The 15,973-nt window shown below is 46.7% G+C and overlaps 1 protein-coding gene across 1 annotated transcript in view; it reads right to left on the bottom strand.

The window, feature by feature from the left end:
* MLKL (mixed lineage kinase domain like pseudokinase) overlaps nucleotides 1-15,973 on the bottom strand; it is a 53,496-nt gene that overhangs the window by 11,144 nt on the left and 26,379 nt on the right. Inside the window, exons 3-6 of the mRNA XM_083165608.1 lie at nucleotides 5,778-5,846; nucleotides 1,613-1,790; nucleotides 1,410-1,507; nucleotides 509-644 (exon numbers count right to left, since the gene is read on the bottom strand). Coding sequence (XP_083021734.1) covers nucleotides 509-644; nucleotides 1,410-1,507; nucleotides 1,613-1,790; nucleotides 5,778-5,846 — 481 coding nt within the window. The remainder of the gene's footprint in view (nucleotides 1-508; nucleotides 645-1,409; nucleotides 1,508-1,612; nucleotides 1,791-5,777; nucleotides 5,847-15,973) is intronic.

The raw sequence follows: 15,973 nt of genomic DNA, 5'->3' as shown, positions 1-15,973 counted from the left end.
ATGGGATGTGGGAGTCTAGAGTTCAGGGAGTCCCAGGTTGAGATGGAGGCCTTAGTAGTTGGGAGAAGCGAGGAGAGATCAGGGCGGAGTTGTTTGGGCAATCTAAATAGATCGTCTATTGAAGTCGGGGCATGCGATTTCTCAAGGTCTACCCACCGAGATTCTGATTGCGGTTCGAAGAAAGATTTTAGCTGGGCTAGTTTACAAGCTTCATGGTATAGGTGTCAGGTCTGGGAGGGTCATTCCTCAGGCAAGATTTTGAGGGTCATAAACCATCGGGGGCTGGCTGAGTGTGACATTCAGCTGCGGACACACAAAAGTGGTGTCCACAGCTCAGTGTATGTGTGAAGCTCCTGTGTATGCACACATCGCAACAATTGATGGTTATAAAACTGACTGATTTTGATTAACATAACTTGTTTTGTACTCTTAAGCCTGGCAACCATTCATTGCTGGGATCCTGACTTAGCTGTGATTGTGATATGCAGATTACAGATAAATATAGAACCTGTATAAAGCTCTAGCAGCGTCCAGTGCCATCAGTACTCTCCGCTCCCATGACAGGTCACGCTTTCTTTTCAGCAGTTCTCTCAGGGTTCCTTTTTGGCAGTACTCTATTATCAGAGAGTAGCAGGGTTCCATGCCTGACACATGGGAGAGAAGGGACAATGAGGATGGGAACCAGAGACAGGAGACAAGGAGCGAGAGTAACCATGTTCTGTTCCTGATGCACAGGAGAGGTGGCAGAATGAGGACAGGAACCAGAGACAGGAGACCAGGACAGAGACTAACAGTATTCTGCACCAGACAAACAGGAGAGAAGGGAGAATGAGGATAGGAACCAGATACAGGAGACCAGGACAGAGAGTAACAGGGTTCTGCTGCACCTGGCACACAGCAGAGAACGGAGAATGAGGACAGGAACCAGAGATAGGATACCAGGACAGAGAGTAATCGCGTTCTGCACCCGACACACAGGAAAGAAGGGAGAATGAGGACGGGAACCAGAGACAGGAGACCAGGACAGAGAGTAACAATGTTCTGCACCTGACACACAGGAGAAAAGGGAGAATGAGGACGGGAACCAGAGACAGGAGACCAGGACAGAGAGTAACCGCGTTCTGCACCCGACACACAGGAAAGATGGGAGAATGAGGACGGGAACCAGAGACAGGAGACCAGGAAAGAGAGTAATAGGGTTCTGCTGCACCTGGCACAGGGGAGAGAAGGGAGAATTAGGACAGGAGACCAGGACAGAGTAACAGGGTTCTGCACCTGACAAACAGGAGAGAAGGGAAAATAAAGAAACCAGGAAAGAGTTCTCAGAGAGATGTGTAGGAATCAATAATTTGAAACAGGATAAGACACACACATAGAATAGATGTAGATGGTCAACAGGTTCCTCTCACTTGAATTATCAATGCAGATGCCGTAAAGACGTAAAATGTTTGGACTTTCGTATTTCTTCATGGTCTTACTCTCGGAATGGAATGTTTGCCTTATATAGCTGTGAAATGACAGACATCTGAATGACATTGCTTTAGATAAAGGATATATGTCATATGGTACAGAACGTATCTTGTGTACCATGAAAAGACACAGGGTGACTCACTCATCGTCTCTGCTCAGCTGGCCCTTTAATACTTTGATCACCACTGGACTCTTGTGGTACTTTCCCAAGTACAGACTATGGCTGTCATTCAGACCTTGTTCTTCCAATAAGTCTCCACGTTCCAAATCTGTAGCTCGAATTTCTTTAATCTCCCATGGTCTTAGAATGCGGGCCTCTACTATGGAAGCAGAAAACCAAAATCATTACACAATGGGAATTGTCCAACCATGGATATTCGCCAGGATCGCCGTTATGTTGCTGTTTCGGCTGTTATATAGTAAAACCAAGTAGTAAATAGATTTCATGAATGAAATTAATGGTTTTTAGTTGTAAAACATTTTCGCTGATGTGATTATATGATGGACATTTCATTGCGTACCTACTGATGGCACCCAGACATGCTTATGGTCTGGGTGACATCACACTCCTGAACCTGACTGACCTGTTGCTGCAGTCTCTCCTCAGATGTTCCATATGGTCTGGGTGAATTAAACCTCCTGCATCTGACTGATCTGCTGCTGGTCTCATCTCAGATGTTCCTTATGGTCTGAGTGACATCAGCCTCCTGCACCTGACTAAATGATCTTTTGCCATGAATCAGTAATCAGAAGCCTTACTGTGAGGCCTAATATTTACTGGCATTAGGGTGTGTGGTATAATGTTTAATGAGCATTTCGGTGTGTGGCATAATGTGTAATGGGCATTACAGTGTGTGGTATAATATATAATAGGCATTACAGTGTGTGGTATAATGTGTAATGGGCATTATGGTGTGTGGCATAATGAATAATGGGCATTACCAGTGGCGTAACTATAGAGGGTGCAGGGGGTGCAGCTGCTATGGGGCCCAGCAGTTTGGGCAGGCCACGAAGCAATCCCACCGCACCCTCTTAAATAAGAATTATTTATTTATTAGTGTTTTATAGGTACTTGTGTGTTATCACATCGCCCGTTATGTAGTTAGCGTAGCAGCGCTGTCAGAATCAGCGTAGTGTTCGTGTGCCCAGTGTAGTCAGCATATCTGTCAGATTCGGCGTAGTGTTCCTGCGGCCAGCATAGTCAGCGTCCCTGTCAGATTCGGTGTACTGTTCCCGCGGCCAGCGTAGTCAGTCAGCGTTACACAGTTACCGTAGTCAGTCAGAGGTGAAGGTGAAGTGACTGCTTAATGGCTGCAGAACCTGTCACAATGTTTAACCTGCCGCAGACAGAGGAACTGTGTTAGTAGTGCATGTGGCGCTGCCATATTAAAACCTTTCATAAGAAGGTCAGTCTCCGTGCGGCACATTGGTTCCCGGGGTGCCGTATGCCATTTCTGACCCTCAAACGTTTCATTTATTCATACGCGGAGGAGCTCACAAGCATATCCTTCTGTGAGCGACAACTGAAGTTGTCAAATAAAACCAGTGTGCTATACAATAACCTGATGCGGGAGGGCTGCACCGTGGACTTAATGTCGCAGCCCCAACGCCGGATTGGCGGTCCAGGACACATAGTTGAGGTGGATGAGAGCCTCTTTGTACAGAGGAAAAGTAATGTTGGACGCATGCTGCCTCAACAATGGCTGTTTGGAGGCATATCCAGAGACACCGGTGACTGTTTTGTTACGCCTGTTGACAGACTTGACGTCAGCACCCTGATGGCCGCCATAAACAAATATATGGCACCGGGGACAACTATATACTCGGATTGCTGGCGTGCATATAAGACCGAGCAGCTGGAGCAGGCAGGGTACCACAATGCACGGGTGAACCACTGCTACAATTTTGTTGATCCGAACACCGGGGTTCACACCCAAAATATTGAATGCCTTTGGGGATCGTGTAAGTGGCGCAACAAAAGGCAAAGGGCACTGCGCGCCAGAATCTGGACTCCTACCGGAATTTATGTGGCAAAACTCTCGGTGCAGAAAACGCTTTCCAGCGTATTCTTTATGCCTTAACTCTGCTCCCACAGACTGACAAATCAGATAACGACACAGATGCAGACACAACTGCATCCACTTCTGCTGCTGCAGTTTCTGTGAATGCACAATCAGAAGAATAACTGTTTTATTATTTTCTTTGGTCTTTAGAATTTGATATTATTGTACTTTGTTAAGTTGATTTTTTTGTTCTTTATTATTAACTAAATCCAGTTAACAGTTAACACATGTTGTCATCACTGTCTCAGATGTATGATATGGCTGGTGTGAATGTGTTCCTGAAACACCACCACTATCCACGGCAGCCCGAAGTGGGGTGAGCAGATGCGTTACGCGTCCTTCTGACTTGTTCATACCTCCACTATCCATGTCGGCGTGGAGTCGATTTTACAAAGTTTGGCGAGCGCAGTGAGCCCGAAGCGTGGCGAGCAGACGCGGAATACATGTGAAGTAATCCGCATCCCCTCACGGGGTTCGTCACACTTTAGAAAATCAACTCCATGCCGACGTGGATAGTAGGGATATGAACAAGTCGGGAGGACGCGCAACGCGTCGGCATGGAGTTGATTTTCTAAAGTGTAAGGAGCCCCGCGAGGGGATGCGGATGACTTCACATGTATTCCGCGTCTGCTCGCCACGCTTCGGGCTCGGTGGCTCGCTGCGCTCGCCACACTTTATAAAACAACTCCACGCCGACGTGGATAGTGGGGGTATGAACAAGTCAGGAGAAGGCTCCTCCTCCAGCTGGTGATCGGGAACTGCCTCAGGCTGTCACCGGCTCCAAGTCCTATGGTCCTGTCTGACTTGGCAGGTTCCAGCCTCAGTAAGCAGACAGCGCTGCATGCAAAACACATGTGGTTGCCATGTGATCTGTTTTCCTGGATTTCCAGCAACAAAAAGTGAGTTTTAATAAATGGCATCCGATTAATAATCATTTAATATTCATGAGGAGGGGGGGTATTTGGTATATAAAGTATGTATATATTGTAAAAGGGGTGGGATTGAGGGGGATATAATTGAAAGGAACAAGCATATAAGTGGTGGGGTGATTAACATAAAATATATAAAGAGGTACAAATAAATTTATAATACAGCATACGTCTATGTCCCCTCACTCTCATGAGTCTGCATGTCCTTCTATGCCCCCTCCTGCCCCTCTGTTTGTCCATCAATGCACCCTCCCATCTGCCCATCTGTGCCCCCTGCCATCAGTCTGTCTGTAACCCCATATGGTGCTCTGTCTCCCTTCTGTCCATCCGTCTATGCCCTTGCCTGTCCATCTGTCTATCTATTCCCCTCCATTGAATGTTTGCCCCTCGCATCTGTCCATCTATACCCCTGTCCATCTATACCCCTTCAAACCCCTTCCATTTGTCTTTGCTCCTCCTGTATGTCCATCTTTGCCTCTCCCATCTATGCCCCTCCCTTATGTCTATCTATGCACCCTTCCATCTGTCCATATAAGCCAACTCCCTCCGTTCTGTCCATCTGTATGTGCCCTTGCTTGTCCATTCGTCTATCTATGCCCTTTTTTTCAATGTGTGCCCCCAGCATCTGTCCATCTATACCCCTCCCATCTATGCCCCCCTTCTGTCTATCTGTGTCCTCTCCCATCCATTTGTCTGTTGGTCTGTGCTCCCTTACTCCCGTGGGTCCTTCTATTCATTTATGCCCCATCCTGCCCTCCCGTCAATCTGTCTGTGCATCAACGCCTCCACCCCTGTCCTGTAATCAAGTAGTGTATCTTCTGCTCCCTCCTTCTCCCTCTCTCTCCCTCTCTCTAACTCGCTACTCTTTTTCTCTCCCCCTGCCACCCTTTTTTTGCTCTCAAGGTCCCCTCTCTCTCCTGCCTCTAAGGTGAATTGCAGTGACAATGGGATGGGGGGGGGGGGTTTGGGGCATTCAAGATTTTGCTATGGGGCCCACCGACTTCTAGTTACGTCTCTGGGCATTACGGTGTGTGGCATAATGTGTAATGGGCATTATGGTGCATGGCAGGTGTAAAGGGCATTACGGAGTGTGGCATATTGTATCCACTCCCCCATCGCCATGTTGCCACTTCCCTAGTTTCATGTGACAACACTTTTTCAGCTATCAGTGCCACTAAGAACGAATGTCTACTTACACCACTGGAAATAGGTAAGTGGGGATAGAGGTAACATTACTGGACAATTCTACTGATCTCACCCTGGTCTGTCCTCAGTGTTACATTACAAGAATAGTTTTGTAATCAGTTACACTTACAAAATTCTTTGATCTTCTCTACGTCACCAGTTGCGGAATCCAGTCGGTTACTTATAGACCTCAGATCACCTGCATAGAAGTATTGGTTAGTTTGTGTTTGTACTTCAGCTTATGACACACAGTAATATCCGCTACTTTTGACAGTCTGTAGTAATATGAGAAAGTGAGTGGCAGGCGGAGAAGGATCAGGATTAATATGGTGCATTTACCCTTTGTATAGTTTTTGTGTTTTTACAGTTTCTTAAATGTGTCTGCTACAGACAGATGCTGCTGTGTCTGTGCTGAATCTCATCATTAGCATATAACAATCTATATACTGTATGTGAAATAACCAGCACTTGTCATTCCCCCACTGTGAAGGGTCTGAGATCTTACCCAAATGCTAAAGGTGCAGTACTAATGCGGCGTCAGCACGAGGGTACATTAAAAAATGTAGTTCGGTCATGCGCTATTAACCCTTTGAGTGCCAAGCAAATTTTGTCAAAAATAGGTGTACAAATTAAGCAAACATTTGTATTCATCCTAATGACCTGTAACCTTACCTTATACAGGGAATACAATGTATTTTTTTTTTACACAACATATTTTATTTGAATTTATGTAACAAATATTTTTAGGATATTTTGAACATCTCTCACAGATATGCTGGCACTCAAAGGGTTAACAGCAAGGGCAGGATTCGCTGCACATTCGCCACTGCTCGCTGCGTTCCGGAGCCTCGCCGGCTCCGGTATTCAATGAGTCAGGGGCTCGCTGCCCCTGACCGGCGAATTTGAGCTCCTGCGGCGGACGCCGCAGGGAGCCTGAGGACGGTGGCAGGCAGGGAGATGGAAGTCTCCCTGCCTGCCCCAGAACGTTTGTTGGGGGGAGGTGGGCTCCCCGGGTGCCAGGCAGCACAGGCTGCCCCCCGGGGGTGCCAGCAGGGGACCGGGTATATTCACTACACCCGATCGTGCATATGTAATGATCGGGTAAAGTAAATATATGAATATCTAATGAGCGGTTCGGCTCCGGCCCCCTGCTGGCTGGTCTGTGTAAAAAAATAAAATAATAATATATATATATATTTTTTAATTAAATATATATTCATGTGCTTACAGCACATGAACAAAAATAGCATGCCCCTCCTCAGAATAAAATTCCTGATTTTTTTACACCAAATGTAAAAAACAAAACACTTTATTTTAAAAGTTCACATTCCACTTCACCATAAAAAGATAGCGATTGCTACTCGGTGAATCATGGCGAAAAAAACCTTGAAATGTATTCGCCATCTGGTCATTGAATAGGGTGATTCACCGGTTTAGTTGCCTTACAGCACAAAATCGCCATAAAAACATGGCGAATCAGCCTCATTGAATACCGCCCATTGTGTACAACTTACTTTCATCAGAATTCTGTCTGGGACTAATTCAGTCATGAACGCAGCTGTGCAAATATCTGTATCTGGCTTTTTTTTTCTTGTTGAGAATTTGTGCATACACGAATACTGAAGCACGTATTTGCAGCTACTTAAACTTTGGTTGCATGGAGAAAGATGCGTTGCTCGGCATTGCAGGGGCATGAGCCAGACAATGCAGGCGTGCCTGGACCATTTGATCAAAAGAAAAAAGTTTGGTACCGTGTTTGGTACAGTTGATAAGAAAAGTGGACCATTTGAAACATAGAAACATAGAATTTGACTGCAGATAAGAACCACTTGGCCCGTCTAGTTTGCCCCTTTTTTAAACATGTTGGGGGGAAATTTACTAAAGGAAATTTGTCAAAAATATGTGTATTCGTATCCATAAATACACCTATTTTTTACACATTCGTATTATCGGGATTTAATATCCCGAAAATACGGCAATTTGTATTCGTATTGATCGCATATTTGTATTTACAAATATGAATGGATACACCATCGATAGAATAGGTCAGGAATCACCATTCAAAAGAATGGTGATCCCTTATTTACTAAGCGGCCGTATTAAAATACGGCCACTAATTATCGGTAAATGACCGACAATTGCCGGCCAGATACACCAGGAAAATGGACTTCATTTTCCTGGCATATTTGGCAGAAGCCTGCACGGATCAGTCAGATCCGTGCAGGCTTCAGTGTAAAAAAAAAAAAGTAAAATAAATACATTTAAAAAATGGCATGGGGTCCCCTCTCATGGCCATAACCAACCCCAGCCGCACAGAGCCGGTCCTAGTTGTAAAAACTCAGGGAACAAACCGAGCAGGGGTTCCCTGTATTTTTTACAACCAGCACCAGGCTCAAGGGCTGGTGTTTCGATTAATTTTTTTGCCAAGTACGCTGGACTACTTCAGGAGTGAAGAGGACCAGATCTATGCTGGAGGAGCCCTGTGAGTATAATTTCCTTCCACAGGTCCCCCTATGGATTTCTTCGGACCCCAGGACAATGGACACCAGGACCGAAGGACGGGGAGCTACCTACGGGCTCAAGATAGGTATGTATCAGTATGTATGGGCTATGTATGTATTAAGGCCCATACACACACTAGAATATTTTGATTTCAAAAGACTATGCCAAAATCTTTGATAGATATATCTGTCACCAAAGTAGTGCGTACACAATGAACTATTTTCCTCAAAGAGCAAGAGATTTTCAGGAGGCGAAAGACTTTGCTGAAAATCTTTCATTATAAGGCTATTTACATAATGGCCTGGGTTTGAATTACAAGGGTGGGAGCAGGTGCCATTTTATTCAGTGCATTCCTGTTCTTGGTGCCTGAATCAGAACTGATTGCTGGGCTGCATATATTCGGAGCCCATCAATCAGGTAAAATCCACCCCGCGCCGCCCTGACCAAGCAAAATCCCACCCATGTGCACGGCAAACATTTTATTTGCAGCTGTGCACATAGGGAGAAATCGATTCACTTGTGACAGTAATGTAAATGTTACGCCATAACAAAATATACATTGGGGGGGGGGGGCAGTGGCGGCGGTAACATATACATTGCTGGCCGGCGAAAAATGTAAGGCATGGCTTTTCTGGGACAGGGGATTATGCACACACATATGCCACACACAGTAATGTCCAATATATATATAATGCCACATAAGTGCCGCTTACCTACATGCTCATTGCTAGGGTTTTCATGCATGGTGCCAGGGGTAACATGCTATGTGCACTGCACTGTGCGGTTCTGCCTCCTTCCGCTCACCTTGCCCCGCTGTCTGTCCCTGCCTGCATCACTAAAGGAGACCGGCTGAAAGTCTCAAATCTTTCAGCCCGGCTGCCGTACACACCTAGCGATGATGGCTCAAATATGAGCCATCATCGCTAGACCTGCTGGTAAACCCAGCAGACGGCCCACTTTGCTAGCGATGATGCGGGAGCCTCTGGACCCCTGCCCAGGCTGACTGGTCTGTAGGGTTAATGTTTTGGCCACGGGTCCTTATGTAATAAGTGTCCCCCAGCTATGACATTACCCTGATGGCTGCTTGGGCCTGGGGTTGGATTTTAAAATAAGGGGGACTCCTATTAATTTTGTCCCCCGTATTTTCGGAGGGGGGCACCATGATAAAAGAGGGTTTAGGTGGGGGTTAGTGGTGCCAGTGTACATGCTAAGAGAGCGGCAGAGAGAGGGTGGGAATGGGATTAAAAATAGGCCCTGGCATTTAAAGTGCGCAGGCCCACCATGGCGACAAAAGTGAAGGACGTAGTTGTGCGCTCGCCGAAGGCGCGCTCCGGAAAAGGGGGTGTGGCCACTCAACAGGGGGTGTGTCCTTGAGTGTAGTGTACAACAACTTCTACACATTATGCAACAAAATACTAGACCCCATTATACTTGCCCCTTACATATGCCACTCGAATTGAGCCAAAATTCACATAATGCCACATGGATTGTGTCAAAATTCACAATGCCACACCGATTGACCCAAAATTGACATAATAACACATGGATTGAGCCAAATTCATAAAATGCCAAATGGATTGAGACAAAATTCACATAATGCCACATGGATTGAGCCAAAATTCTCATAAGGCCACATGGATTGAGCCAAAATTCACATAATACCACACGGATTGAGCCAGAATTCACATAATGCCACACAGATTAAGCCAAAATTCACAAGACGCTTCATAAACAGGGACATTGTCCACCAAAGGCGCGCATTAAACATTTACACCATAATGTCCATTACATGTTAAATTACACACCATTATGTCCATTATGTATTATGCCAAACACCATAATGCCTATTAAAAATGATGCTACATAAGTGCTGCTTATCTACATGCTCATTGCCAAGGGTTCCATGCTCATTGCCAGAGGTTCCATGCTCGTTGCCATGTGGGATTACATGCTCATTGCCAAGGGGGAATACATGCTCACGGTAAATGGGGGACAGCCACCGCCAGGCAGAAGTGATAGCCACTGACAGTGGCAGAGCCTGGCTGTATTCAGAGCACTGCAGGTCCTGGCTGAAATAATACCCCTTTCACACCAGAAAATGCATTCCCAGGTTGGCCCCTTTTACACCAGCCTAGTCCCTGCATTTTCTGGTGTGAGGGGGAGAGAAAACCACCCATCCCCCCCTTTAACCAGTTATCTCATTTAACTGGCTATATCTTCGGAACCAACTGACCCATTTACATGAGACAAGTATCATATTGAAGAACTTTTGAATGGGCTTTGAATGATTTTGTTCCAGTGAAACTGGAATGTTTGGTTCCAAAGTAATCTGCCCTCAAAGAACATGAACAGCCATGAAATTACATTTAAAAAATAAACAAATCGGTTTACACGCAATATCTCTGGAACCGATTGACCGATATGGACCAGCCTGGTATCATATTGAAGGCCCAGCGATTTGGAATTGAATGAGATCAACCACAAGCTTCTCTGATGCCAGGGAGGGAACTGGCAGCCGTCGGAACCGGGTGGGGGTTGGAATTGGCGGGTTCCCTATTATCCTATGGGGAAAAAACGTTACAGCTTTGCCAGGCGATATCTCCAGTTCCCAGGGGGCTAGAGACACGGGGCTGGGCTCGTTGGAAAGCCCTGGTCCTCAGCTACAAAATGAATCCACCACTGTTTGTACTAAGAATACAAATACGAAAATTAGTATTCGTATTCTTAGTAAAACCATATTTGATCCTTATTTCTTTGTAAGGATATCAATATGCTTATCCCAAGCATGTTTAATTTGCTCTACTGTATTTGCCTCTACCACCTCTGATGGGAGGCTATTCCACTTATCTACTACTGTTTCTGTGAAGTAATTCTGCTTCAGATTTCCCCTGAATCTTCCTCCCTCTAGTGTCAGTGCATGTCCTCATGTTCTGTTGCTCCTCTTCCTGTGAAGAATGTCTCCCACCTGTACCTTGTTACAACCCTTGATATAGATTAATTTATTTATGAGGCGGGCCGCTGTGACCTGAACATGACTGCTAGGAGAATAGCTTTGCAGCCAGGGGGTTACTGCTAACATATGAGCAGTTCGTTATATATAGAGAAATGGGTGCAAAATTTATCATTTGCATTGTGAGGAGGGATCTGGCTGATCGGCACACGGCATGTTACAGAGGACAGTTGTAGTTATTACAACTGCTTCTGAATCAGGCCCTATCACTACACTAGGAATTGGTCACATCACTAAGATATGAGGCACTGTGTTCCTCATGCCTTAATGAGGTTACCAATTCTTTGTGATGGGCAGAACACAGCATGACACAGAATGACTTTTCCCATTGGGTCAGTAGTTATGCATGTGCCTTGATTTTGGCAGGGGCTTATAGACAGTGGCGCTGGTACCTGGGCGTGTTGGGGAGGCCTGAGTCCAGCCCCCCCACCCCCTCCCAGGCGATAGGGCCTTGCATCGCTATTGCCACTACACATGGATCTACGGAGATCGCTTAGAAAATGCCCTAAAATTGCCCCATGTGTAGGCCCCATTATTCTTTTCACATATGTTACTGTCCCACCTGCAGTGCAGCATGTTTATGTCCATCTGCAAAAATTGCAGCCTCGCTAACAGGTGTGAGTCAGGCCTATTGTCTAGTAAATACATTAATGATGAAAGGTGATTCTAACCCAGGTTTGCCTACCCTCCCGGAATTGCCGGGAGGCTCCCGAAAATTGGGTCCCCCTCCCGGCCCCCCCGGGAAGTTCGGCAATCCTCCCACTTTTGCCTGGCAGCCCCCGCACCCCCTTTTCTTACCGCTCTAATTACCAGTTTTTCACGGGTCCGCGGCAAGGGGCAGGACTAAAATTACGCAAATCGCGTCATCCGCGTCATTTTAGCCCCGTTCCCTACTCGCGGACCTGCGAATCGCGGCATTTGCCTGGATTGGGGGCTGGGTTTCAGTCATCAGCCCCGTCCCCACTCCCTGACCTGAAGATCCGGCTGTCCTCTCCGGGCTTCTCCAGGAGAGGCTTCTCAAAAAGTCGAGGGTGGGCCAAGCTGGGCATGGCACGTTCTATGACACCATGCCAGCGTGTGCAGACAAATCCAGTTGGGCTCAAGGTTTTATAACACCTCACCTTGGGATGTATTAGCTAACTGAGACATTAGGAGAATGTACCATCTGAATATGAATATATATATATATATATATATCACCACAATAGTGCTAATTAGCGCCCAGTAGTCACACTAGTCTTTCCTATCTCTAGACCATCCATAGACACATTTTTAAAATGAAAAACATTTATTGTAAAACCACTTTAAAACGATTTGTTTACACAGTTTTCTCAGTTTTAAAATCGTTTTAAAGTGGTTTTACAATAAATGTTTTTCATTTTAAAAAAGTGTCTATGGATGGTATAGAGATAGGAAAGACTAGCGTGACTACTGGGCGCTAATTAGCACTATTGTGGTGGTATTCAATTGGTGTGGCCTCACTAGTAGGGGGCCAAGTGCTATAGCGACCGTTAGGTATTCAGGATCAGCGCAAATCTAGGAATTTTGTGTGTTGTAAATATATATATATATATATATATATATATATATATATATATATATGAGCACAAAGGTATAGGTAAACCTGCGCTAGTGTATAGCCAACCACCAGCTGTAACCAATCAGACAGTCCACTGATTGTAGAAAACACTAAGTCCGTGGTGAGACTGCAGCAACCTCCAAGAAGCACTCCGGACTCCGGGAGTGAAAGGGGTAATCTGTTCAAAAACAAGAAGAGCTGCGCCTCATAGTGTAAAACCGTATTTATTTTAAAACACAGACAAGTGCAGGTACACAGATCAATAAAGACTCGAACCAGGCGGATAACCGCTGTGGGCTGGTTACCACAAGGTTTGACATAAAACTCCCAGGCAATAACTCATACCACCTTCCAAGGCGCCGCTGGATCTCGAACAGACTGCCGGCTAGCCACCAAGACAAGCAGCGTATCAGCGTGTAGGTGAACGTGGATGGAGCAGGAGAAGCCGGGTGCAAGGAAAGCTGTCGTCACTAGCCCCGCCCTATATATGAAAAATGGGGGGAATGTGGTCCTTTTTCTGCGCTGGTTTATGAGCAGCACTTCTATCGTACCTAGCTGTTAATATAGGTACCAGGTGGAGAAGATAGAGAAGAAGAGATAGATGTGCGCTCTGTCTATTTCACCACTTTAGTACATCAATAGTTATACATTAGTGTATAAAATTTGTATTTATTTCAATTTTCTTTACAATAATAAAAAATGAGTTTGTACAATATTTGATGCAGGTTACAAATTCAGATGACAGTTTTGTTCAAATGAATGACAACAGATCCAATTTCAAGATGTATATGACTGTTAGGAGCTGCACGGGCAGCACCTGCGCTCGCCCGGCAGTCTCCTCGGAGGTCGGCGGCAGTTGCCGCGTTGCCAGGACGCCGTCGCGTCATCAGCCGGATACTTCCGGCGGACGGAGACGGGCGCCCGGCAACATGGAGACAACCCCTTCCTCCCCTGCCGCAGCAGTTGCCTAGGCGACGGGGGATGCCTGGCGGCCGCACGGAGGAAGGGATGTACGTGACGTCACACGCAGCGTCAGGTTAGCACTCTGGCGCGCTATTTAAACTGCATAGCCAGCGCACTCAGACGCCGGCTATAGTTCTGGATTTCGTGTCTTTGAGTGTTTCCGGTCCCAGGTCTATGTACAGCGTTTGTTCCTGTCTCCAGTGGCCTTGCTCCAGCCTGCCTCCAGGATCCTTGTTCCTTGTTGGTTGCAGATTCCTCCGTTCTCAGATAAGTTGGGAGTTTTCCCACTCCCTGTCTCATTGCTTATCATTTCCTTATTATACCATCATACTGTGTATTGTTACACCTGTCAGTTTAAACTTATTGGGTTCATCTTGTGTATTGTTACACCCGTCAGAATTTATAGTATTGTGTCAGCATACTGTGTATTGTTACACCTGTCAGCTTTTCCTATTGGGTCCATCCTGTGTATTGTTACACCCGTCAGTTTGGTTTATTGGATCAGCTATTGTGTATTGTTACACCTATAGGCTACAGCATTTGCCTAAGGGGTTCCAGCGTAGAGGGTTATCTACTGACACCCTCCTCCGTAGGGCAAGGGTAGTTCTCGCCTCCTGTTTCTTAGTTAGCTTTCCCCTTGTGTACCTCTGGCTTTGGCGGCTGCGTTGTCACTAGTAAGACCAGGTGGCATCGGGGTGGGAGCCTGACTAACGGGCTCCCACGAACGCGGCTATTATTGGTGAAGGTTAGCTTAGCACGCATCCGCCAACTCCAATAGGTGACAACGGAGTTAGGGTTGGCGAGATCTCCCGAGTCCCTAACATTATAGCCGGCCCATACTTCACCACTACTTCCTTGGCTTTAGTTCTGCTGTCATGGATCCGGCCCAGCAGGCTGCCAGTCACGCCTTGGCAGGACAGATGCATACCCTGACACAGGAGCTCCAGAAATTGACCCTCCGGGTTAACTCACAAGAGGAACGGGTACAAGGGGTCTTGTCCTCATCCAGAAACCCTGAACCCAAGTTGAGTCTCCCGGACCGGTTTTCCGGGGAGCGCTCCCTGTTTTTTAATTTTAGGGAGTCATGTAAGCTTTACTTCAAACTTCGCCCGGCCTCCTCGGGCTTAGAATCCCAGCGGGTGGGAATGGTTATATCCCTATTACAGGGGGACCCACAGACCTGGGCTTTCGGCCTCCCCGCAGGCTCTGAGGCCCTTACCTCTGTGAATGCGTTCTTTTCGGCCATGGGGTTGCTGTACGATGACCCGGACCATGCTGCCTCAGCTGAAGCCAACCTGAGGGCACTACGGCAGGGTCAGGGTAATGCTGAGGCTTATTGTACCCAGTTTAGGAGGTGGGCCATTGATTCGGGTTGGAATGACCCAGCACTCTGCAGTCAGTTTAGAATTGGTCTGTCAGAAACTCTAAAAGATGCATTGGTTCACTACCCTGCCCCGACCTCCCTTGATGAGATTATGGAATTAGCCATCAAGGTAGATTGGAGGTTTCGGGAGCGTCAGAGAGAGAAGGAGTCCGGGATATTTACCTCATCCTCACTGGGGGAGACTTCGGAGGTTTCGTGTGACGAACCCATGCAGATTGGGGCCACGCGTTTGTCAGCCTCAGAAAAGAATCGTAGGAGGCTGAAGGGTCTCTGTCTGTATTGTGGGGGTCAGGGCCACCGTGCGGTAGTCTGCCCGTTGAAGGCGGGAAAAGACAGGGCCTAAGTGTTTTTGGGGAAACTCACTTGGGCCTATCTTGTTTTTCTCCCCTAGACTCGATAATTATTCAGGTTTCTCTCTCCTGTAAAAACCACACCATCAGTACCACTGCCTTTGTTGATTGCGGCGCAGCCGGCAATTTTATTGACAGGGGTCTGGTTCATTCGTTGGGGCTCGAGCCCATTCCCCTGGTCAATTCATTGTCGGTTTGTGGTCTTGATGGGCAGTCACTCTCCAACGGCAGTGTTACTGCATGCACCCCTTCTCTTCAGCTTTCGGTGGGGGCTCTTCATTCTGAAGAGATTTCCTTCTTTTTGTTCCACTGTCCACTCACGCCACTTGTCCTGGGGTTACCATGGCTTAGAAAACATAATCCCAGTATTGATTGGACCTCAGGAGAAATCACACGTTGGGGCTCCTCCTGTTCGGATCATTGTCTCTCTCTTCCTCTTCGTCTTGTTCTTCCCGTTTTTTCTTCTTCCCTACCTGTACCCTACAGAGATTTTGCCGATGTGTTTTCCAAAAAGGAAGCTGATACGTTGCCCCCTCAC

Source organism: Crinia signifera, chromosome 11 (genome assembly GCF_055691185.1).
Source record: "Crinia signifera chromosome 11, ASM5569118v1, whole genome shotgun sequence".
Taxonomy (NCBI): domain Eukaryota; kingdom Metazoa; phylum Chordata; class Amphibia; order Anura; family Myobatrachidae; genus Crinia; species Crinia signifera.
Note: the sequence above shows the minus strand (reverse complement) of the source record. Positions and strands in the feature narration are given on the sequence as shown.